Genomic DNA, 25334 nt, shown 5'->3' on the forward strand with positions numbered 1-25334 from the left:
AATCTAGTATTGATTATCTCCTCATTTCAAATCTCTTTTTAACACTGTTTCTACTGCTGAGATTGGGCACCTGCTTATCTCGGACCATTGCCTGATATTCTGCACATTGGATGTATTGGGGGGCACACTGGTGTATTCCAATGGCGCATGCCGACATGGTTAAGCCTGGATCATGATTTCTGAGACTATTTGTTCAAAAAGTGGCAGCTTTATGAAGTTCTGCAGCCAAATCGTTTCTTAGAGGGAACATATAATATGTTTTGTTGCATTTAAACGTAAATCTAGGAATCTAGGAATCAAAAAATTTTAGCTCTAGGGAAACAGATGTACTATAAGGATCAATCAGGAATGGTCCACGAAAACAAACTGGCAACCGATCCAAGATGGTTGATGGCAACAAACACAAGTAGTTGAATCGGTATAAAAATGGACTTTATTGAATCTTGCCCGACTCTGGCCGAGTTTCGCTCATCCGAGCTGCCTCAAGGGCTTGAGAGCCACTTGAATTGGCTCAGATTAGCATGGATCTCTCATATCATACTTTAGAGAAGCATCAGCAAAAACTATACGAACTGTTGAATCAGTTTTTATCAATGGAATCTCCTTTTTAACCAGCCTCTTTTAACAATACCGCTGTAAGCGCAATAGCGATTCAGTGCTACTCGCTGCTCAACACTGAATGGTATGTTAGTGAAGTTGACTAAGGCCCAACACCCTTCTAAATTTATCAGTAATATCCGTAGACAGGATGGAACGCTGGTCACTTCGTCATCATACATACGTGAAATTTTTAAGAATTATTACCAAAGTTTATATAGTTCTGAAAATTCTAATGCAAATAATCAGAACCGTTTCCTTCAAAATTTGCATGGTTTACCCAAATTAACTGCTACATAACAGGCCTATTCCAGCCATCCAATCTCAAATATGGAAATCGCCTCTGTTATTAAAGAATTAAAATTACATAATTCTCCCAGGCCTGACGGTCTTAACTCATATTACACCGCTCTTACAGCTTTAACTCCATGGCAGCTGAGGAAAAGATTCTAAACTCTATGTCAGAGGCAGCTATTATTGTGCTGCCAAAAACCAGGTAGGGACCTGACAGACCCAGGGTCAGATCAACCTATTTCTCTCTTAAATCTAAACATAAAAATGTATGCTAAAGTTATTGCTAATAGATTGAAGAGGCTTTTACCTGTTCTTATATCTCCTGAACAAACAGGTTTTGTATTGGGCCACAAGCTAAACACTAATATCAGACATCTACATGTGGCATTGGAATCACGTCACCGAAGCCATCCAGTTGACCTGTTATTAATCAGTTTTGATGCTGAAAAAGCTTTCGATAGGGTGGGGTGGCATATTTATTCAAGGTATTGGAAATGTTTGGATTTGGAGGCTTCATTCTGAGTGCAATTTGGCTTTTATAAACACAGCCAAAGGCACACATTAGTGTTAATGGTTCTTCTTCTTCCAGTTTCTTGTTGCAAAGAGGTACGAGGCAGGGTTGCCCCCTTTCTCCTTTGCTTCACATTTTATCTTTAGAACCTTTTATTCATATCTTAAAAGGAGATAGGGTTATTACAGGCAAGGTCACAGGGTGCACCTAAAACTTTCATTACTAACTACTCCCAGAGATGAGGGCTTTGCAGACTTAACACAAGTACAATCTTGGCTATCTATTGCTAGTACTCCAAGAATGGTTACATTCTTTGGTACTCGGGTCACTTGTAGATTTGGAAAGTGAATTTGCTACTCCTTTTAATTCGCAGTATGTCCTCCGTGCATAGTCAGATGACCTTCCGCACTCTTTAACCCAATCTCTAATCATTATTGTGATGAGGAGGGCATGGAAGTCCCTCAAAATACAATTAGGTTTAAAATGGCCGTTTTCTTTATGCCTTCCTTTGGTCGGTAACCCGAACATCTCACCAGGTCTGGGAGGGAGATTATTCTCTTTTTTACATAACCAAGGGGTGACTAGCATTTCTTCTTTCATTGACTTACAGTCAGGGTCTGTTCATTCCTTTACACACTGTATAGAGCACTTACATTTCACACAGAAGGAATTTTTACCATATCTCTTGCACATACTTGTATGCTTATGTGCTGACTTATACAGACCTTTAAAAGTCTGCATGACACATGAAGATTTAAAAATACCATTTTGGAAACTCAGATAAAATATATTTTATAGGGATTTTTTAAAAAATATTTTTGCATATAAACCTTGGCTTATGCACATAAATTGGCTTTTGAAAATCATTAGGTAGAAACGTATGGCGATACTGTTATCAGGGATTGAGGGGTAAAACCTGGAATAAACACTGAGAATCCTTAACATTAGAATCTGGAGTAGTTCTGGAGGACTGGAAAAGGGAAGATGTGGTTCCTATTCATAAAAGTGGAAGTAAGGAGGTGGCTGGGAACTTCAGACCAGTTAGTCTGACCTCTGTGGTGAGCAAACTAATGGAATCACTGATAAAACAGAAGAGAGTGCAATTTTTAGAATCCAATGGATTGCAAGATCCAAGGCAGCATGGTTTTACCAGATGTAAATCTTGTCAGACAAATCTGATCAATTTCTTTGATTGAGTGACCAGAGATTTGGGTCAAAGGAGAGTGCTAGACGTAGTGTCCTTGGATTTTACCAAGCCCTTTGACATGGTTCTGCACAGAAGAGTTAGAAATAAGATGTGCGCCCTTGGTAGGTATCCCAGAGTGACTGACTGGGAGGCAACTAAGGGTAGGGTAAATGGAGTTTTCTCTGAAGAGGGGATTACTACTAGTAATGTGCCTCAGAGATTGGTTCTTGGATCGGTTCTTATCAACATTTTTGTGACAGACATAACAGAATGGTTGTTGGGAAAGGTTTATCTTTTTGCTGATGATACCAAAATCTGTAACTGGGTGGATAGCCAGGAAGGAGTGGAAAACATAAGGAGGGATCTAGCGAAGCTAGAGGAATGGTCTAAGGTCTGTCGGCTAAGATTTAATGCTAAAAAATACAGAGTGATGCATTTAGGTTGCAAAAGCCCAAGGGAAAGGTACAGTATTGTGCTTAGAAATTCTTCTAAGGTCTTTAAGATCATGAGAGGTCTTGAACGAGTAGATGTGAATTGGTTATTTACACTTTCGAATAATAGAAGGACTAGGGGGCATTCCATGAAGTTAGCAAGTAGCACATTTAAGACTAATCGGAGAAAATTCTTTTTCACTCAACGTACAATAAAGCTCTGGAATTTGTTTCCAGAGGATGTGGTTAGTGCAGTTAGTGTAGCTGGGTTCAAAAAAGGTTTTGATAAGTTCTTGGAGGAGAAGTCCATTAACAGCTATTAATCAAATTTACTTAGGGAATAGCCACTGCTATTAATTGCATCGGTAGCATGGGATCTTCTTAGTGTTTGGGTAATTGCCAGGTTCTTGTGGCCTGGTTTGGCCTCTGTTGGAAACAGGATGCTGGGCTTGATGGGCCCTTGGTCTGACCCAGCATGGCAATTTCTTATGTTCTTATGCTTGGCTGTATAGGGAGAGGAACTGACAGAAGAAAAAGGGAGGTGATAAAGCCCCTGTATTGGTCCCTGGTGAGACCTCACTTGGAATACTGTATACAATTCTGGAGACCGGACCTTCAAAAGTATATAAACAGGATGGAGTTGGTCCAGAGGGTGGCTATTAAAATGGTCAGTGGTCTTCATTCTTAAAAATATGGGGACAGACAAATATTTAAATATGAACACCCTAGAGGAAAAGCGAGATAGGAGAGATATGATAGGTACATTCAAATATCTTAAAGGTTTTTGTGCACAGGAGGTGAGCCTTTTCCAATGGAAAGGAGGCTTTAGAAAGAGGGATCATGAAGTCAGGATGAAAGGGGGTAGATTCAAGAGTAATCTTAGGAAATTCTTCTTTACAGAGAGGGTGGTGGATACATGGAACAGCCTCTCGATGGAGGTGGTGGAGACAAAAACAGGATCTGAATACAAGAAAGTATGGGATAAATACAGGGAATCTCTAAGGAAATGATGCTAAATTAATTGGATGGATGGGCAGACTGAATGGGCCAGATGGTCTTTTTCTACCATCATGTTTCTGTGTTTTATGATCTTAATGCTCTGATCAGTTTATAAACTTTAAGTAATGCACTGACGCAAACTCGTGTTTAATGCACAGGGCTTTGAGTGCTGAATGTTAGAATTTTAAATGTTCTTCTCCAGCTAATAGTAACTAATGTAAAGAGTGTAATATGGAAGTGATTTGCTCCATAAGTCAGGTCCCCATTAAAACCCCAATTATCACATTTATACTATCTGTAAAGCCCATAATGTTGATCCTAGTAGTCTTACCTATAAGGAGTCACAGTAGTCTAGCACAATCAAGAATAATGTTTGAAAGATTGTATGAAAGTTATCAGGTGGTATTTAGAGCTTTAATCTCCTAAGGACATATAATTTATAGAATACATTTTAAACTACTGTACATAATATATGAACATATGAAATACCATGCTGGGTCAAATCAAGGTCCATTGATCTCAGCATCCCGTCTCTGACAGTGGCCAATCCAGGTAACAAGTACCCAGCTGATCCCATAAAGTAGACTTATTTCCTGTTACTCACTCCTATGGATAGAAATAGCTTTCTTTAGTATATCTTGCTAATAATGTGTTATGGACTTTTCCTCCAGGAACTTGTCCAAACCTCATTTAATCCCCACTATGCAAGTCACCTTGATCGCATCCTCTGGCAACATATTCCATAGCCTGGTTGTTCACTAACTGAAAAAAATACTTTCCACAATTCATTTTATATCTGCTGGTTGTTAGCTTCATGGAGTATACCCTTGTTTTAGTATTTTTTGAAAGGGTAAATAAGCATCCTTTATTTACCCAGTCCCACCCCACTCATAATTTTATTAATTTCTATCATGTAAGTTCAGTGAGAAATTAGGTTTCATTAGCACCCCAGGGTCCTCACCTGAGAGCAGAATGGAATTATGCAATCATCAAATCGAAAAGGTGGAGAATGGTTAATTTGGGGATCACGATCCAGGAATATCACTTCAGTCTTTCTCATGTTTAATCTCAATCTATTTGTTAGCCATCAATTTAAATGCCTTATGCAACTGGTGTAGAGGGAAAATTACACATGTAACTCGATTACATGCGTACTTTTGCCCACGTTCATAGAATTCAGGGGGTTGGAGTTGGGGTGGGGAAAGCATTTTCACACACATTTTTGATTTTTGAAAATATTCATGTAAACGTACAGACAGAAAGTTATGCCTTCTTGGGAGCAGGTGCAATTTCATGCATGGGAATTTTTAAAAAGTTTTGAAAATTCAAGCTAAAGTCTGTGGGTACAATATAGTGTATCTGGATTTTGAGAACGTATTTGATAGGTTACTTCATGGGAGACTCCTGAAGAAGTTAGAGAGTTATGGAACAGGAGACAATGTCCTGTTGCAAGCTGAGAACTGGTTTAATGACAGGAAACAAGAGTAGGCCTAACTAATAGTTTTCTCCAATAGAGAGGTAAATCATGGTTTATCACCCACAAAAGAAGAATGTGATCAGACAAAGGTTCTGCCCCAGGAACCCGTTAAACCCAGAGAAGTTTTTGGAAGGACTTGTCCTTCCAGAATCAGCCTTGGGCATGTCCCTAGGTACATACTAGTGTCTACTTGTAATAACGAGTTGAAAAAAGCCAAAGACAAGATTGCTCTCATCAATGTTCCCTCTAATTTTTGACAGATTACATGCATGAAAATGTTCTTTTGTGCAGTTTTTTATAAACTGAGTTCAAATTTCTGCACTAAAAGCCAGTATAATTGAAATAATATTGGGATTTCTTATGCATGCTATGTTTTACAATGTACATTGGGCCTCATGACCTGTGTGCATGTCCAGATGTACAGAGTTTCACGGGAACTGTAACGATGCCAAAATATCCATTTTTAAAGATGGCGCCGGCAGTCCATTGCTCCTACCATGTGACATGGGCTGGCCAATGGCACGGATACCCTGTCACATACTAAGGGCAAAGGGCCACGGCGCCATTTTCTTTACTGGCAGCCGACGGCTCGAGAGTGGGAGAACGCTCCCGGGACCCCCACTGGACCACCAGGTACTTAATAATTTGGGGGGGGGGGGTTGGAGGGGTCTGGAGGGTGGGGGGATACTAAAGAACTAATTTTAAAGGGTCGGGCTGTGTTTTGGGGTAATTGGCTCAGCGCAGCTGATAAAAAAACCAAAATGATTGGACCGCGGGAAAAATAATTTCCCGATAGTCCACGAATTCAAAACCAGAACCGGTTCCGATTCACATCTCTAGTAGGCATGAAGATTATCTTAACTCCTGATGACTCACCAATAGGTGATCTTGTGCCCCAATCTCAATTGAGGAAACAGAGTTTATCCTTTACAAAACAAAAGCCACAACCTATATGTATGATGACTAATCAAAAGGCCAAATCTGATTTAGTATGTTGGTTGCAACAGATAAATACATGGAAGGAAAACTGTATGATCCTTTGAAATTAGCAGCAATACACTATTGAAGAAACCATTATTGGATCCTAAAGATCTTTTTTCATCCTGTATCAAATCTCCTCTTCCTTTCAAAAGTAATAGGTTTCCCCCTTCAGACTCTAATGTTGCCTAGAGATCAAGGTGGATTAGCGTGCCCCAACTGGAGGGAATATAACTTAGCGTGCCTCTTACATCATATATATGATTGGGTTCATGGAACAAAGTTTTGTTCCCCGTACACATTTCTTAGGGACTGGTTGCATCCGTTTAGGCCCATCAATCTGATCCAAATTCCGTGTGCTTCCATACCTAGCAGATATAGGAAAAGCCTACTCATACACACGGGTCGACAGGCATGGAAGCTATTATGTAAGAAAATATGTGGACTGAGTTCTATAATGACACCGTATCTTACGCTGCTGGGGAACCCGGCATTTCCAGGAGGACATGGTTCCAAAGTGTTCCTAAAATGAGCAGATTTGGGCCTAACTCATGTGTACCAATTTTTTGATTGGGGGCTGAGAGAGATCAAGAGTTTTCAAGATATAAAGGAGCTTTATGATCTAGACAATAAAGATTTTTATGGCTACTTGCAGGCTAGACATTTCATCCAGTCTCTGAAAGTTTTGCCAATAGACTTGCAGAACTTTGCAGACTTAAGAAGAGTATTTGCTTTCAGAGGACGCAAATACAACTCCTGTGCTACGTTCTCTAAAACTCTTCGCAGTTTCCCCAATAATTCAGCCCTGAAATCAATACAAACCAAATGGCAAAAACAAGCAAACATAGACCTAACTTTGGGAGACATTGTTTGGGTTTTGAAAGGTTGTCATACAGTGTCAGAAAATGTGTTAATGAAGGAAGTGGGTTATAAAGTTATACACAGTGGGGGTAATTTTCAAAGGAGTTACGCGCATAAATGTAACTACTATTGTAGCAATTTTCAAAAGCCATTTACTCACGTAAAGTGAACTTATGCAAATAAATCCTATGGACGATTCAATGGCATATATTGTAGCAATTTTCAAAAGCCCACTTACTCGAGTAAAGTGCATTTACATGCGTAAAACCCAGATTTACGCATGTAAATGCTTTTTAAAATCCGCCCCAGTATGTATATGTCACGTACAGGAATGTTTGCCGCCAAGTTATGCAACTCGGCCCTATGTATCAAATGTGGGAAGGATACAGGTTCTTTCTATCATTGTTTATGGTCCTGTGAGGTGCTGAGTATTGGACGCATATATTAGCGGACATCCGGAAAGCGTTGGGCACCTCAATCCAGAAGGACCCTGGTGCGCGAACAAAAGTACGCGTGTGCGCAGATTTATAAAATCCGCCCCACCCTGTTTTCCTGACTATTTTGGTAGTATAGGGATGAGGAGATCAGGCTAGAGGATTTTTGCACAATGTTTTAGAAAGGTATGGGTTACTGGGGGTGTACAGTGCTGCTTACCACCCATATTAGGAAGCAAGAAAGGATTCTTGTTTTGCTGTGGCACATTTGTGTATATATTGGGAGGAAGGAGGGGATTCAGGGTCACAGCCTAATATTTTTCTTAAAGTTACCTGGCTATATATTGAATATAGCCGGTAGGTTTAAAGTTTTCTGGAACAACTTACTCAGATAACTAACTGAGTGTATTCATAACAAGTTATCTGGCTAGCTTTAGATAGATAGCGTCTCCACTTGCTGGCTTACTTAATATGGACCTCCATGAAACTAACAGTGTAGATACAAAATAAATGTAATAAAGTATTTTATTTTTTTCAGTTAACACACTACTAAGCTATGGAATTTGGTAACAAAGGATATAATCAAGGCCAATAATATAGCTGGTTTTGCAGAAGATATGGTCAGGTTTCTGGAGGACTGTGCATAATCAACTTTATCCAGGTGGTCTTGGAGAATATAACATCTTTCTGCTGGGAACTGGTAGTGAACAACAGTGAATGGATCTGACACTTAGAGACTGTTGCATAAGTCTTCCAAGTGACCCATATTGGCCATTATTGGAGACAGATGCTGGGCTCCGTGGGTCATTAGTCTGATCCAGTATAACATTTCTGATGATCTCAAGTTCTTATATTAGAGCCTCTTCAGATAATCTTCCCAGTTCATACTATAAAGAATCATGCTTTACCTCAAAACATAGGAAGGTCTCAGTAAGCAAGGATATCCCACAGACTTGGTAAATTCAAGAGCATCCTCCTAGATAGGTGAAAAAGCATATACATGTTATACATTCCTTACATTCCTATATGCCTGTATTCTAAAACATTCCTCAATTGTACCCGATGAGTAATGGAGATTAGTTTTTGTTCTTAATTTTCTTGACTGAAAACAGCAATTTGGCTATTTCAAATAAAGTAGTATGGTTGTCGGGTTAATCCACGTGAATGCGTGAAAATAAAGGTCAGCAAAATATAAGGTGAAACCTTTTTCTTGGACTAACATAATACATTTCTTGACTAGCTTTCAAAAGCTATACTTCCTTCATCAGATCAAATTTTGTATTGGCTTGATGAAAAAGAGTATAGCTCCTGAAAGCTAGTCAAGAAATGTATTACATTAGTCCAATAAAAATGGATCAACTTATATTGTTTTTGTTGACCTTTATTTCCAAACTTTTTCAAAGAATCTTAAGACCAATAATGATGTAATTACACTTACAGTGATTTCCTGCTGCTGAAGTTGTTCTCTGTCACAAAGACACCCTCTTCTCCTGACTGACTTAAATGGTAATTGATGTGAGCAAGTGATTTAGAGGTAAAAGATTTCAAATCCTTGTCCCAGTCCATTGATCCATCCAGTTCCTCCCACCTTTACAGCTAGCTTACTCATTGTTTGATTTTCTCAAATGTCTGACTTGTCTAAGAGGCCTAAATGTCTGTCTAAATGAGCTTGCAAATTTCTTACATGGAGCAATCAGAGTATAACCAACATGCCTGTCACTTTTTCATACAGAAAAAGCGATCCATGGGCAAAGTAATTTTAATTAGATTTTACTAATGAGTTTGTCTATTTACATCTTCACCTTTTTCATCTAGCATCTTTATCCTTTTTTATTTTCGGAACAACTTTCTTGTCTTACTATCAGTGAGACTGAAGATTTCACAAATGGGTTAAAACAAAGCAAACTGCTGAAAATACAGATGCATTGGGATACCCTGTTTTCATCTTTTTATTTCACACAAATGTATTTTTTTCACATATAAATACTTTATTTAACTGTCATCTTGACTGCACGCTAGGTTAGTGATTACTGTACCATGATGCAGGATTTTGTATCAGGAACATTGCAATATACTGGCTTTGTATAGTAACCCAGTTAACATTCTCCACGATCTTGGGGTTTATGATTTTTCCATGGCTCACCTTGCATGATGAAGTTGTAGGTGGATAAACCTCTGGTTTAAAAATGATTTCCCCAGGGAGCAGCTAAATGTAACATCCTAAATTCACAAGGCAGGCAAAAAAGGGGCAGTTCTAGGGGTGTTCTTGGGAGGACTTATGACTTCAGAAGTTAGCACTGATTTTCGATACTAACTGGCTGAATTTAGGTGAGTCACCCAAGCCACACAAATGGCAGTCCTATATCTATAATATCTCTCTCTCTCTCGCACATACATATATTAAATTTTGGCCCACTAGATTTTAGTGAATTTACAGCTGAAATAGCAAGTAAGATTTGAGTGAAAAATGCCCTAAAGATAATTGGATAAAATTAGCCAGTTGTCCACTCCATGGCTCTTTGAAAAGTGACTCCATAGTAATACTGAATTCTAGTCTGAATTATTTTTCCCACAGATTTGTTTTCTTTGGTATTATGCTTGGCCAGTGAGATCACATACATATTTTTCCTATCTTCTTTTTTGATCTTTTCTTATACTTCATACCATAGAGTTAACAGCCTTCCAGGGGGCCTGAGCCACATTCAGCTCGTCCAGAACAGCTGAGAAAATGGAACGATCTTCTGCCCGGTCAATCTGCAGAGGATTTGTACCCAAGATCTTCACACCATTCTTGTACAAGGGTACTGCCAAGTTATTGGGAATCTGCCCACCAACAGAAATGATGCAGCCGCCGCAGTGCTAGATAGAAGGAAAAGAGTTTTCAGGAAAGGAAGGAGAATAGGACTGTTGCGACAGTCTCAAGGTCCTGGTATGAATAAACCTTGTACTGGTTAAAAAGCCAGGGTATTTACTGAAGGCCTACAAAACATTTTAATTCCAAACGATTTGAATCCAACTTCCAAACTCATTCCACACATATTCTTAGAATGTTGAGTCACTTACTTATCATTTACTTGTTCGCTATGATTGCTGAGATTGAGCAGATATATTTTCAGGTCAGGAATTAGGTTTGGGATACCTTATAGAGGTTGGCTAGGGGAAGGTAAGCTCAATGTCAGATTTGGCTATGTTTTTCAGATTAGATAGAAAGTTTATGTAACTTAATTTATAAAATAATTGACCTTATAATATACAGTAATTGACTAGATGTAATAAAACTTTTGCACCAATAATGATCTAATTAAAATTTAATTTATAGGTAATATTGTGTCTTCTTTCATATTACAAATACATCGTCCTTTAACGTTTATTATTCATTAGTCTTAAGGTTGTTCCTATAAAGCACATATGCTCCAAACAAAGAGTCATCTTGAGTGCTGCAGTACAGCTGCTGAAAGAAATTAAACTCAACACACACACACACACACACACGAGGTTTTAAAACAGGGAATATTTTTCTCGTTCCTATTTTTTTCTTTTTACCTCTTGTTGTGAGATATCCAGGATTCTCTCCAGTGACAGTTCCTCAAAGTACAGCTTGTCACATTCATCAAAGTCAGTGCTCACTGTCTCTGGGTTACAGTTTACCACTACTGTCTTCTTACCGAGGTTACGCAAGGTGCGGATGCTGGAGACAGCACACCAATCAAACTCCACACTGCTGCCTGAGAGAGAGAGAGAACGGTTTGTTAAAGAATACAACTGAAGAATATGACTGGGAAAACTCATGGCTGTACCAGGCACCAGCAGTCATTCTAGCTAAGGAAGGAGACTGCATAGAATTAGATTTTTAAGGATAAATTAGTCAGGAATCAGATTGTACTATTTTATTTGGGCATGCAGATCACAGGTTTGACAAAATGCTACAAGATCTTCAGCATACAGATGGTGCACCTTATTTTGAGGTCACCTCTGAAAGGCAGCACCTCCTGCGGTGCAATCTTCCCATGATTATGCTGGGAAATGGATTCAATACTGGATTAGTGGGAAGACTGGACCATATTAAATCACCACCACCACTTCCAGCAGTACATGGTATTTTGGGAGAAATAGTTTCCGTTGTTCTCTGCAGGGACTCATTGTGATGTACCGAATTACACATAAGACACTGTTTATGAAATAAGAGGATGACATATGCAAGTAATGAAGGCCCCTGATAGTTTTAGGCTTAGCTAAGATTGTTGTAAACCAGTATGATTGAGCCAGAATACCAGTATATAAAAATAAATAAATACTGATCTATAACTTAAAAGTGATTATGATGGAAAATCTCACTTTTTCTTTCTTTGTGGTCAGTATGATTGCACTAATGTTCAATCAAGAAAATCCTTACAAGTTACTAGCATCATTCCTTTAATCTCTAGACATAACAGAATTTCTACACAAGTTTCAGTGTTTGCATGGACTTACATCAACACGCAGCATTAAACGTAAGTCTAGAAACTCCATAAAAAGTGTTAGTCTAATAAGCCAAAATAGAACAAATGACCCTGGTCTTTTGCAACTTCTTCCTCTGAATTAACTTTTCAGGGAAATGCCCTCCCCCACTCCAAAGCTGAATTCATCCTGCCTGAATCTCTGACTTTGTAACCAGCAGAAGGAGGCAGTTTGTTGGAAAGCAGCAGAGGGTGACCGGCAAGGACAGGCACTCGTGTACCTGTAGGCAGACTGACAGGTATGACCAGAGGCCTAGATTCCACAAACAGCTGAGCCAATCCCACATGACAGGTTTTAAATACATTCCTGCCAATTTGTTGGGTGACTTAAGACTTCCAGGAGATGGTAATTACATTCTTGACCTGATGTTTTGCCTCCAAATGAAAGATGCTGGTGCTCACTTGAAAGGAAAAATCTCTGCAGATGGGATTAGGTAGGGAGAAACAAAGCACATACATTTGAAACTCCAATGTACATGCACATTTTTCTCTGCCAACCAAGTGACGCCCCCTGGAAACAGCTATATTTAGGATTAGATGTACTAAGCATTTCTCCCATAATCATAAAATGTAAAAAAAAAAAAACTTAAGCTCATCAGGACCCAAAATGGAAGACAACCTTTAGTACATGGGTCCTGTAGAAAGGGTAAATATCACTGTATATGAAATTACATGGTTATAGTTAGCTGCTCAGTGATGGAGCAATTTTCAAACAGGAGATTGGGCAAAAGCTGCCCTGAAATTGTAGCATTTTAGGACTGATATAATTGTATGCATCTCATTTATTCCCCCCATGGCATGTCTCTTTTTATTAATCTATCTAAAAGTACATGTGCTGTGAAAGCTCATGCATTCTACTTTTGACTCCTCTGGAAGGTGCAATTTCCAACTCCTTATTTATCTGGCTAAATCCCTTTGAAAATTATCCTCTGTGAGGGAGTAATCTTTTTTCAAGGGGACTTCTAGGAATGGCTTTTTACAAAACTGTCTGCCTGTTGCGTGAGTAAATTTTTGCACATTCGTTTCATGCACAGGTAAGTTTACCCAAACGAATGGAGGTGCTCATGAAGATGGAATGGTAGAGGGATTTGGGTTTACTTGCATACTTTGGGGGGGAAAAAAGGTACATACATTTTCAGTTCTACCCATTTTTGCGGGATTAACTTGTGCTGGTAGTTTTGGTGGGCTCATTTTCAAAATGGGCTTATGCATGCAAGTCCACGTTGAAAACTGGTCTACCTTATGCATACTTTGATGGCTTTCTTATGGGGGGCTGTTTGAAAATGACCCCCAGGATGTCAATTTTCAAAGCCATTTCTGCAGGTGAAATAGTACTTTACTCAGAGAAATGGCTGGTTATATAACTTCCTGCCCACCATCAGGCTGATGCAATGTTGGTGTGGGGAAAATGAGTACTCATGATTGAGCGTCTGCTCTCCCAACACATGCCAATCAACCTCTCCAGGGCACCCAATTTAATATTCAAATTGGCTGCTGCAGTAAAAAGGAGACACTAGGGGAAATTATGTACCCCTAGTGCCTCCTCGGCAGCGGATACCCAGGAGAGGTCAGCTGTCAGCTGGTTAGGAAAATGGATGCTAGTTAATTGAGTGTCCCTTTTCCTAACCTGACCACCAGCACATTTAAAAAAAACATTTTTTTTTAAAGGTTGTCCTCCTTTTTGTTCCTCTGACTTAATATCACCATGATATTAAGTTGGAGGAAGTACAGAAAAGCAGTATCTTCTACCTTTCTGTACACTTTTTTTGGGCTGCTCAAAAATTAATGCCTGCTCCGGGCAGGCGTTAATTTCTGAGGGTAAAAATGTACGCATCAGTATGAGGGGCATAAGGGGTTGTGAACGCGTGTCCAACCATGGGTTAACCAGTGCACTCAGCTGAGCACATTGTATCACATCAGCCTGAATGTGAGGTAAACTTCTCTGCTTGTGTACTGGGTGCATATAAGGTTACTTGGACTGAGCAGAAGCGTTCCCAGGAGCAGAGCTGGGAAGATATTAGGCTTACACGCATACTTTTGGTTTTTCAAAAGCATGCATGTAACTTTCCTTGAAATGTTCCTATGCACAGATTAGCAGGTGTAATTGCATGTGGGTAGCTTTGGTGGGATCATTTTCAAAGCACACATACACATGTAAGTTCACTTTGAAAACTTGTATAACTTAAGGATATGTTTGCCAACTGTCTTATGCAGGCTGTTAAAAAAAAAAAAAAATTACCCCCATATCCTTTATGTACCTTGCAATTTTCCAGCATAAAAGAGGCAAAAATAATCCCGATCCCATCCAACAATTGCCAATTTTTCCAGAATAGGGAGGAGGCTATAGCACTGGTCAGTGATTCAGAAGAAGCCTGGGGCATGAATTCAAGACTCACTTCTATCACTGCATACTAGAGATGTGAATTGTATTTCTGACGATTGAAAATATCATATGATATTTTCGAAGTCGTCAGAAATCGGGGGCTCCCCGAAACCAATAGGAAAACCCCACGAAATTGTTTGTGGGGTTCTCTTATCGTTTTGGGGGAGGGCGGGAAAAATGGCACACAAAAACAACCCCTAAACCCACCCCGACCCTTTAAAATGGCTCCCTTAGCTTCCCCCACCCTCCTGACCCCCCCCCAAAAAAGATTTTTTAAATTACCTGGTGGTCCAGTGGGGATCCCGGGTGGTCCAGCGGGATCCCGTTCCGAGAGCCAACAGCTCTCGGGCCGTCGGCTGTCACTAATAAAAATGGCGCCGATGGCCCTTTGCCCTTACCATGTGACAGGGTATCCGTGCCATTGGCCGGCCCCTGTCACATGGTAGGAGTAATGGACGGCCGGTGCCATCTTTATCCTTATCTGGCTTTTGGGAATGTTGTTTTAACTCCCTGTGCCTCTTGGATGAAGTTGAAAAGAAATTAAACTGCAATTGTTTAAGCTATTCTTTTGAAACTCCTAGAACCCCTGGGAGCAATTGTGTTCTAAGAGTGTTACAAATTACCTCATATCAAGGGAATGAGATGCATACCTTATGAGTCAATTGCATGATTTTATTGGTTAGTTCATACCAATAGATCAGATGGATTTAGTAGGTGTGAGACTGTTTGTGACTCATTTACATGGCTGTACCCAGCTAATTTATTTATTTATTTAACAGCTTTTCTATACCGGTATTCGTGTGAACATCATATCGGTTTAATATTACAAGATTGCTGCATAAAGTGTTTCAAAACAAATGAAATAAAGTTACTTTTTAAAATGATACAAGATAAATGGCCTACATTTGAAATGCTTTGCAACACACAGAGCATAGCTTTCTTATCTACACCAGCACAGTAACTGTAACCTTCTTCATATGTGCAAGGTGGGCATTAGTATTGATTAAAACAGGCCTGTAGCATCTGTTGAGACCTGCTATACAAAGTGATGTTTTTGAAACATTTTCATTAGTGATCTTTCATATACTGCCCCACTCATATGCCTTAAACCTAATCTAAAGGCAAGAAGATAGTTATTTGGGCTTCCTGGTCATGTACGTTTTTGGTATCTCTGCTGAGCTTGCGAATTAGAATGTCAGGAAAGTGACAATGGTGATAGTGGTCTGTAGGGTTATCAACATCTGCCTACTAAACTAAGGTTACAACTCGTCATAAATATGTGGCCAACCCTTTGTTCAGCCACTAAATAGCACTAGATTCCTGCCCATTTGTAATAACAGCTTAGTGGGATTTTCCATTCCTTTTCAGTCTCTCCAGTGAGGTTCACCGTGATTGGGAATCCTTAGGGCATAAGGTGGAGCTAGAGATATAAAGACTGTGGTCATTTTTAGTTAGCTCTTGAAGAGTAAGGAGCTATTTTTTCCAGGCCTACTAACCCAACTTGGTATTTTTCCTGAGTTCAGAGGAGATTTCTCATCAGTATACTCCCTGTCTGAAAGGGTCTGCCTCACTTTTGAAAGAGAGAGAGATTTTTGGAGATTTCAGTCAGGTTTTTTTTATATGTTTTTTCTCATTCTGGGGAACACCCTGTGCTCTTTGGAGAGGGGCAACCCCACCAATCCGGAGAGCAGGGCCTAGAGACCTGTGAGCTAGCCCTCTATTCCCTAGAGGAAGTAAGACCAGTGACAGCATTATCCAGCGTGGTATTTTTGGACTTCGAGCAATTTGGATTTTTCACTTTTTTTGTTAGAGTGGAGGTTGTTTTTTCCTGTGCTTCCTCAAAACTTGGAGTCAGGAGAGTGAGAACTTTAATCAAGGCTGGAAACACCAGACTTTTTCCCCCAGAGAAGTCACACAAAATTAAAAGACAGTGCGGAATGAAACATTAATGAAACATCAAGATCTGGAGACTGCCCACCGTACCTCTACCCCAAAGGGGCCAGGACACAGGCTGTGGGCAAAAGACAGAATGTTGGACTCCGATATAATATTTTCATGATTTGGGGTTCCCCCCTAGGATTTCCCTGTCTGACTAGGCTGTTTGTACCATGATGAGGAAACAGTGGCAAGCTCCCTCCCAGGAGCTAGACAGATGGACACGAACACCCCAGCAGAGAGACTATGTAAATAGTTCAAATGTCCAGTTTCATTTGTGGAAAGTATGTGGGACAGTGATCGATGTTTTGGAAATAATCAGTAAATTTTATTTGAACACCCAGTCTGTGTCCAGCCTGTCTGTCCCTGAGGAGAATGCAATGCCAGAGAAATGCACACACGTAAGGAGAAACACTCCATCACCTGGACCAAGAACTCCCTCCCTGGGATGTGCAGAGAGAAGGGGTAGGATGGAGAAAGTAGCCCCAACTAAAAAATACTTTTATGGTCCTAGGGGAAACAGCAAACCCCCCCCCCCCAAGCAAAGGGTTACTTATACCAGTGAAGCTATCATATTTAATAACTTTTGGTCACTACTATAGTGTCTACAATTTATCTTGCTGCAGAGTGAGGGAAGAGGCCCTGAAGCCTAAAACTTCAAAGACAGCAAGTAGTGCTGTAATCTTAAGGGTTACAACACAAGACCCAAATTATAATCCTGCATGCAATGTCTCTGGAGGGATAATAAAAAATAAGTGCCATCTAATTTACAATACCAATGTGATATGGTCCGCAGCCCAGCACCATCACACCATGATCATCAAATGTTATATCGTGCTCCTTTAAAAGAAAGAGAATACAATTAGGAGGCTTCTCAGCACCAAGATTTCACAGGCAGAAAAGTTTTCTGAACTTTAAAAAAAAAAAGAATGAAGCAGGTCTGTGGGAAATATTCTAGAGAGTGCCGCCAAACACTAATGCTAAAATATCAGTTAACAAATTCTGTCATGTTAAAGCATTACATTATTAATATAAAAGATGAAACAAAATGAGTTAATATAGATAGATATCCACAATGATGAAAAGAGAGGAAGATATTACAAACAGAGAAGGAGAATAGAAATAAGTATTCTGTATGGACTGACAGCTAATTACAACAGATGTTCTACAGTTTCCATAAAACTGGCATCATTTCCAAAATGTTTAGAAGTGTTACAATCACAGGTACAACACAGAAGACAGGGAGTGGGAAAGGGATGCTGAAGACTATGGCATACCTCTAGCAATTAAGCTGTGAAATTTGTTGCCAGAGGCTGGGCTGAAGGCATCTAGCAGAGCTGAATTTAAAAGGGTTTGGACAAGTTCCTGGAGGATAAGTCCACAAACAATTATTAGCCCGATGGGGAAAGATACCACTTATCACTGGGAGTGAACAACAAAGAATTGTATGTGCTCCTTGGGATGTGCTAGTGCTGAGTATTTTCCAATGACCCAGACTGGCCACTGTCACAGACAGGATCCTGGACCCAATGGATACTATGTCTGTCCCAGCATGGCACATCTTATTTTCCTAAGGATTCTATACCTCCAGTATTAAAAAGACTCACAGCCATTGAAACTATAAATAGAAATACAATATCAGCTGAAATTATTTATCATTTATCTGTTAGTTGCAAGGTCTACAGATGCTTTTAAAACTAGTAAAGAGCAAAGGAGGAGACACTGGGTTATTATATTGCATTATGGCATACTATATGCACACTGTATTACCTGCCCGTTGTAGGTGAGGTAGAGGTAATTAGTTACAGCAGGATATTCTGCAGCTAAAGTGTCAATCTATGGAGAAAATAAGTATTAATGATCAAGATCTGCATCTATTTTTAGCATTTCATCATCAATTCCTCACAATTTCATCAGTTCTCACTAGACCCAACAAAAGCAAAGCCTGTTTCCCTGTATAGGGAAGAGCCAAGAGACAGTCAAGCCAGAGCAGAAATTCAATCACTCTAGCTTCACTGTCAAGACAAAACTACAGTTCTGAGCCGCTTCACATGATCTAAGAAAGCTGCAGTGAGTGCTTTCCCCACACTCACTGCAGCTTGTAATGGAAATGCGCGTGAAAACGCTTGTAACATACTCAATGACTTCATTAGGATCAGTGCTGGCCCATTGAACAGGAAATGAATTCTAATGATGGGACATTTAATATAAAGGATTACTCTATAAAGAAGCAAGTTACTATTGAATTGGATGGCTACAGGACTCTTGCTAATCAAGGGCCTGGTTTACTAGGGCTTTTTCCCCATTCTGTGTCTATGGGCAAACAGCGTAGTCAGCCAAGGCCCAAATGCCATTTGCTCATTTGATAGTTCAGCCTTTATGATTTTTTATGCCCTGTATAACTGACTTAGAAAAATAATTATATCTTCATGTAAGTCAAGCAAACATAGATCTTTTTATTTTGTTTAGAAACCTTCCTTTCTCCTGTTTTTCTATAGATTTTGTTAGTACTCTTTCGGCTTAGAATCCCTTTTACACTATGATGTTTTCCCAGAGGATGTTCTAATAGAAGGGGGTCCTGATGTGAGATGGAACGAAGGTAAACTCAGGAGTAACGTAAGAGAGTATTTCTTCACCGAAAGAGGGGGGTGGATGCATGGCACAGCCTTCCAATGGAGATGGCTCAGTGTAACAATGATACTGAAACTTAAAACGACTTGGGACACAGCCTCCGTAACTGTTGGAAAGCACAGATGAAGCGGGGGAGTAGGTAAGGACCAGACTAGAAGAATCTGGAGGGCGTCATCTGCTATCAGTTTCTGTGTTTTGATGTTTAAATCTCACTCGGGCACCAAATTTACTGAGATCTCAGACGAAAGCTACTAACCCAAAATGCCAGACTTCAAATCATCACTCCCCATAAAACGTTATGAGGGAGATTTTCAAAGGGATTTCTGTAGAAATGGACTTTTTATAAACTGCCCACCCGACAGGCAGGTAAATCTGCACACGTATGTCATGTGCATGTGCAAGCTTACTCTGACTGAGCAGAGGCGTTCCCGGGACAGATTTGGGGAGGGATTTGCACTATTTTAAAAAGTATGCACATACATTTTCACAGGAACTTTGTGAGGAAGATTTAGCAGGGGTAACTTGTGCAGGTAGATTTTAGTGGGAAACTTTTCAAAGTGGCTCATGCATGTAAGTCCACTTTGAAAAATCGGTGAAAGTTCTAGGCATATTTGCCAGCTACATACGCACAATGTTACAAAATTACCCTCCCTAGTGCTACTGACCTCAAAACTAATCCTAGTCACTAGGAATATACTTTCATTTGCATATAACATGAAAATATCAATATGTATTTATTTATTTATTTGTTATAGCGTTTGTGTCATTTTCATCCGAAACAGCATTAAGTCCCATAAATGAAATTTTGTTATATTATTTGCCTTGTTTCATTTACCTTTATATAAAAATAAATTACTGTTGGGTCCATGTCCTCCCCCACAACACCACCATCACCCAATATGTGTAAATCAAGTGGCTCCAGGCCTCCCGTCACCCCCCCCCCCCCCCCCCAAGAATTCCTCAAGGCTCCTCAGACTGAGGGCCCAATGCAATACAGTGCGCTCAGCCAAGCGCACTGTATAACCTGTACTCCGATGCAGGTTAAATAGGCACTAATCCACCCCCTAATGCAATAGTGGGATTAGCGCCTATTTAATAGGGATGTGAATCGTTTTAGGACGATTAAAATTATCGTCCGATAATTTTAATATCGTCTTAAACCGTTATGGAACACAATACAATAGAGATTCTAACGATTTATCATTATAAATCGTTAGAATCGTGAGCCGGCACACTAAAACCCCCTAAAACCCACCCCCGACCCTTTAAATTAAATCCCCCACCCTCCCGAACCCCCCCCCCCAAATGACTTAAATAACCTGCGGGTCCAGCGGCGGTCCGGAACGGCAGCGGTCCGGAACGGGCTCCTGCTACTGAATCTTGTTGTCTTCGGCCGGCGCCATTTTCCAAAATGGCGCCGAAAAATGGCGGCGGCCATAGACGAACACGATTGGACGGCAGGAGGTCCTTCCGGACCCCCGCTGGACTTTTGGCAAGTCTTGTGGGGGTCAGGAGGCCCCCCCCAAGCTGGCCAAAAGTTCCTGGAGGTCCAGCGGGGGTCAGGGAGCGATTTCCCGCCGCGAATCGTTTTCGTACGGAAAATGGCGCCGGCAGGAGATCGACTGCAGGAGGTCGTTCAGCGAGGGTTCCAGCGCCTCGCTGAACGACCTCCTGCAGTCGATCTCCTGCCGGCGCCATTTTCCGTACGAAAACGATTCGCGGCGGGAAATCGCTCCCTGACCCCCGCTGGACCTCCAGGAACTTTTGGCCAGCTTGGGGGGGGCCTCCTGACCCCCACAAAACTTGCCAAAAGTCCAGCGGGGGTCCGGAAGGACCTCCTGCCGTCCAATCGTGTTCGTCTATGGCCGCCGCCATTTTTCGGCGCCATTTTGGAAAATGGCGCCGGCCGAAGACAACAAGATTCAGTAGCAGGAGCCCGTTCCGGACCGCTGCCGTTCCGGACCGCCGCTGGACCCGCAGGTTATTTAAGTCATTTGGGGGGGGGGTTCGGGAGGGTGGGGGATTTAATTTAAAGGGTCGGGGTGGGTTTTAGGGGGTTTTAATGTGCCGGTTTTGCGATTTTACGTTTTTTCGATTTTTTACGATTTTTCACGATTTTTCACGATATTTTACCCCCCCCAAACGGCAACAATACGATTCCCTCCCCCTCCCAGCCGAAATCGATCGTTAAGACGATCGAGGACACGATTCACATCTCTTCTATTTAACCCATGTCGGACACGGAGTGAATGTAATAGCGCTCATCACATGCAAATGCATGTGAATGAGCCTATTACTCATTCACTCAGCATGCAAAAAAATCAATGTGTGTCTCAGAAGCACATTTATCGCTCAGCTATTAACGCCAGTCTGGAGCAGGCGTTAATAGCTGAGCGCAGGTAAAAGAAGCACAGAAAAGCAGAAAAAATTGCTTTTCTGTACTTCTTTTTATAAATAAAAAATAAATTGAAAAATAACTTGGCAGACCGCAGAGTTATGAACACCGACACCAGTAAACTCAGCCTCCGTTTTCACTACTGGCAGACGGCCGGTTATGAAAACCGACGCCGAGTTTACCGGCGTCGTTCTTCATACCCGGCAGTTGCAGCGGGGTAGCTTTAGCAAGGAGGCGCTAAGGTCACACAAGCAACCTTAGCGCCTCCTCGCTAGCGTGACCCCCTAATTTGAGTGCTGCATGGCGTCCCTCCCCTTGCGGGCGCCATGCGCACATTAGGAAAGAAGGTGCTGACTTTTCAGCGCCCGCTTTCCGCGCTTTATATTGCATTGGCTCCTGAGCCAGCAGGACGATTCCCACTTAGCTGCCAGCTCGGCTGCTAACTACGCTGGCAGTTTAGTTTGTTTATGAGACTCCTATGTGGGGGCCATATCAAAAGCTTTGAAATCCAAGAAAACCACATCCAGATCACAGCTCACACCCTCGATCTAATCCTTTAGTTATCCAAATAAAGAAACTGATCAGATTTGTTTGACCACATCTCTCTCTCTAGTAAAACTATGCTTCTTTTGGATTCTGTAATCTGCTAGACTGAAAAGGTCACTATCATTTCCTGCAGAAGAGTCTCCATTAATTCTCCCACCACCAAACTAAGGCTGTAGTTTTCGAATGACAGGTTGTTTTTTTTTGGGTGGGGAGGGGGGTTTGCCCTGTTTCTGTTTTGTCTCTATTTCCCTTTTTATCCTCTTCCACATTTCTTTCTCCTTCATCCTCACTAATAAAAAAAATATGGCTTACCTGTTTAACCCAGGGCTTGATATTATTATTCAATCTGAGCTCTCGGGTCTGAGCTTCAGTCAGACCCAAGCATTTCCCAATCTGCCTGTCGGAGAAGCCGATCTGCTTAGCCCTCTGGAATGTTTCCGCTGAGAGAGATTCTCTAGGGTATCACAGGGAAAAAAACGAGAAGCTATAAAAAAAAAATAGGTACATGCCCGAGTGCTCTGTCCTCAGTGTTCTGGTATCTTCCTTATTCATCACTTCCATACCCCTCCCACTTGCCAAAATATACACACACACACAGTTTGAATCTTGTTATACAAACATTTCACATGGAAGGGAAACATCCTAAAATGTGTGGAATATATTGCTAGGTTAGGAATTTTCACTTGAGATCCCACTCCCTAAGCAGTGAATCTAATGCTATGTTGCATGTACTACTAGACAATCTAAAGATGTCTTAGATTTTGTAGACAGACTTGGTGTTTGTTCTTTTCCAGTGTACATATTGAATTTTTAAAAGTTAGACATACAGATCACTGATTGGATGCCTGGCTTGGTCAATATGAACATACATTCTGAATTATGGTCCCAGTTTAGTATTAAATAGAATTAGGCAATCTTTCCAGGTCCTTTGCTCAGTTAAACCCCTACAGTGAAAGAAGTGAGAGAAATAAAACACAGTGGCTGAATTTGAAAGCTTACTGCCAAGTGCTTCATCAGAATGGTTACTAATAGGATGTAATCACCAGCTGTAGGGACATTCATCTCTGCAATATCATGGCATGTTTGTGTTTCTAAGTGCAAGAAATTGAAAATAAAAACAGTGTAAGAAACTCCTAGGGCTTATGGTTATATTGGTAAAGGAAGTCATGAAACCCTTTTATGCTATGATGTTGCAGATATATTAAATCCTCATCAAACGGGGCCCTTTCATACCTATGAAATTTAAAGAAACAAGAGTTGTTAAAAAAAAAAAAAAGTGATCCACTGCTTCCACAGTGTTTTGTTTTTTTTAATTTGTTTTTCATTTCATCTGATGTTTATTTTGGTTTGTTTCATTTAATAAAATGAAATAAAAATGTAAAGCAAAAACTAAGGGAAACAATGGCCCTCCCCAAGCTGAAAAATCCATTTGCTACTACTCACCACCAGGCCTTCCCCAATCCCCTCACCTGCCCCAGAGTCCTCTTACCCCATCTGTGGCATCTCCCAAGGCAAAATTAGGCAGGGGCGATCCCCAGTTGCTCCTAACCCGCTGGGATTAGAGTCATTGTGTTGTACAACCATATGACGATAGGAGCCAGCAGAGCAGGAAGGATTGGGGATCGCTCCTGCTCCCTTTAGCCTTGGGAGATGCCACAGATGGGGTAAGAGGCCTCCGTAAAGGGTAGGGGGAGAGAGAAGGTTTGGGGGGGGGAGGGGTCAGGTTTGTTTTTTTTTAAGCCCTCGGCACTTGGGAGGTTTTTTTGTTTCTGAATGAAAAGGAAATGAAAAAAAAGGTTTTGGTAGGTGGGGGTTCATTTAGTTTTCTAATGAAATTAAACAAAACAAGGGTTTTTTTTTCATTGCGTTTTTCATTTCTTTAGGAAATGAATGGACATTCCTGGGAAGTATCAGGTGGGGTTTTTTTTCATATTTTGATTCTTTCCTAACTTTGGGAAAAGGCAGAATATCAAATGTCTCTAAATAAATAGGATGAAAGCTTATCTTCAATAACACATAATAAGCAGAAATTGGATAGATTTTCCTTAATAAGGAAGTTTTCACATGGAACTGAGGAGCGCGGCGGAAGGCCTGTAGCTTTGGAATTCCCAGGGCAAGCCACACACACAATCCTCTCATGCACCATCGACCCGCAAACAATACTAAGCCACATCACACCTCAAATACTGCCAGCATTTACACCAAAATTAAGTGACCTCTTGGCTAATAACTATTGGACAGGGATGACCCTCAGATCTGATTGTGTTACTTCTGAAATGAACCGGGAGCCAGTGATGTACTTTGTACCACCATTCGTTTCATGCGCGGTTTCTGACACATCTAAGCCTACCTGGTAATCTGCAATAGAAATTTATAGATGCAGTACTGCCAACCTAACTATCAAGTGATATTATTCCTGCTCTTTTTTTTGGTTTGTTTGTTTACTGCTACCCCATCCCAATACACTCTTCAGGACAGAGCATGTATCAGATTGTACTGGGAGAAAAGGGCGAGTCAGAACTGAGTCAGCACCTTACAATGACATAAAGGCAGGTAAATACTGCAAGAGATATCCCAAACAGATCCATCAGAAGTCCTTCAACTTACAGCCTAGTGCAGTGGAGTAGTATTCTGGTTTCTCTTCAGACCAAATAAACCAAAGTATTGTTCTCAGCCTCTTTCTGGCTGAAAGCCAAGTGCAGGGTCTGAACTATGAGCCGAGGACAGTCCGTGTTTGACTGGGAACCTATATAACGTGTGTGTGTGTAGGGGGAGGGGGAGGGGGGACTGTGGTTAACATCCTGCCACCCGACCCTAGTGGAGACACAATGATGTAAAGACTATTGCCAAAACAGAAGGATTAAACCTCCTTTACAAAACAAAAAAACGTATATTAGTACTTTATAGTGTAACCATGACTAATTATTTTAGTATAGTTGATTTTTTTGATCAAATATGTTAAAATTGTTTTAAAGGAGGCAATATGGAAAATGTGCTGATTTGTCTCTAATATACCACATCCCTTCTGCCAGAGAAGTAACCAATGCTCACACTTCCAGCATTCAAAGAAACAATGATAATCCTATGTGCCTGGAGGCAGGAAAGTGCCACCAAAAATGATACCTGCCTGTTTCTAAGAAAGGCTCTTGCACACTACTTTTTTGTTTGCCAGTCATTCAT

General features: G+C 40.8%; 1 protein-coding gene across 1 annotated transcript in view; it reads right to left on the reverse strand.

Annotated features, from left to right (window-relative positions):
- Window positions 1-25334, reverse strand: part of CPS1 (carbamoyl-phosphate synthase 1) — a 163590-nt gene that overhangs the window by 46354 nt on the left and 91902 nt on the right. Inside the window, exons 22-27 of the mRNA XM_029606134.1 lie at window positions 22467-22608; window positions 18353-18418; window positions 17359-17422; window positions 11312-11493; window positions 10433-10627; window positions 8677-8744 (exon numbers count right to left, since the gene is read on the reverse strand). Of these exons, the coding sequence (XP_029461994.1) occupies window positions 8677-8744; window positions 10433-10627; window positions 11312-11493; window positions 17359-17422; window positions 18353-18418; window positions 22467-22608 (717 nt within the window). The remainder of the gene's footprint in view (window positions 1-8676; window positions 8745-10432; window positions 10628-11311; window positions 11494-17358; window positions 17423-18352; window positions 18419-22466; window positions 22609-25334) is intronic.

Source organism: Rhinatrema bivittatum, chromosome 6, assembly GCF_901001135.1.
Source record: "Rhinatrema bivittatum chromosome 6, aRhiBiv1.1, whole genome shotgun sequence".
Taxonomy (NCBI): Eukaryota; Metazoa; Chordata; class Amphibia; order Gymnophiona; family Rhinatrematidae; genus Rhinatrema; species Rhinatrema bivittatum.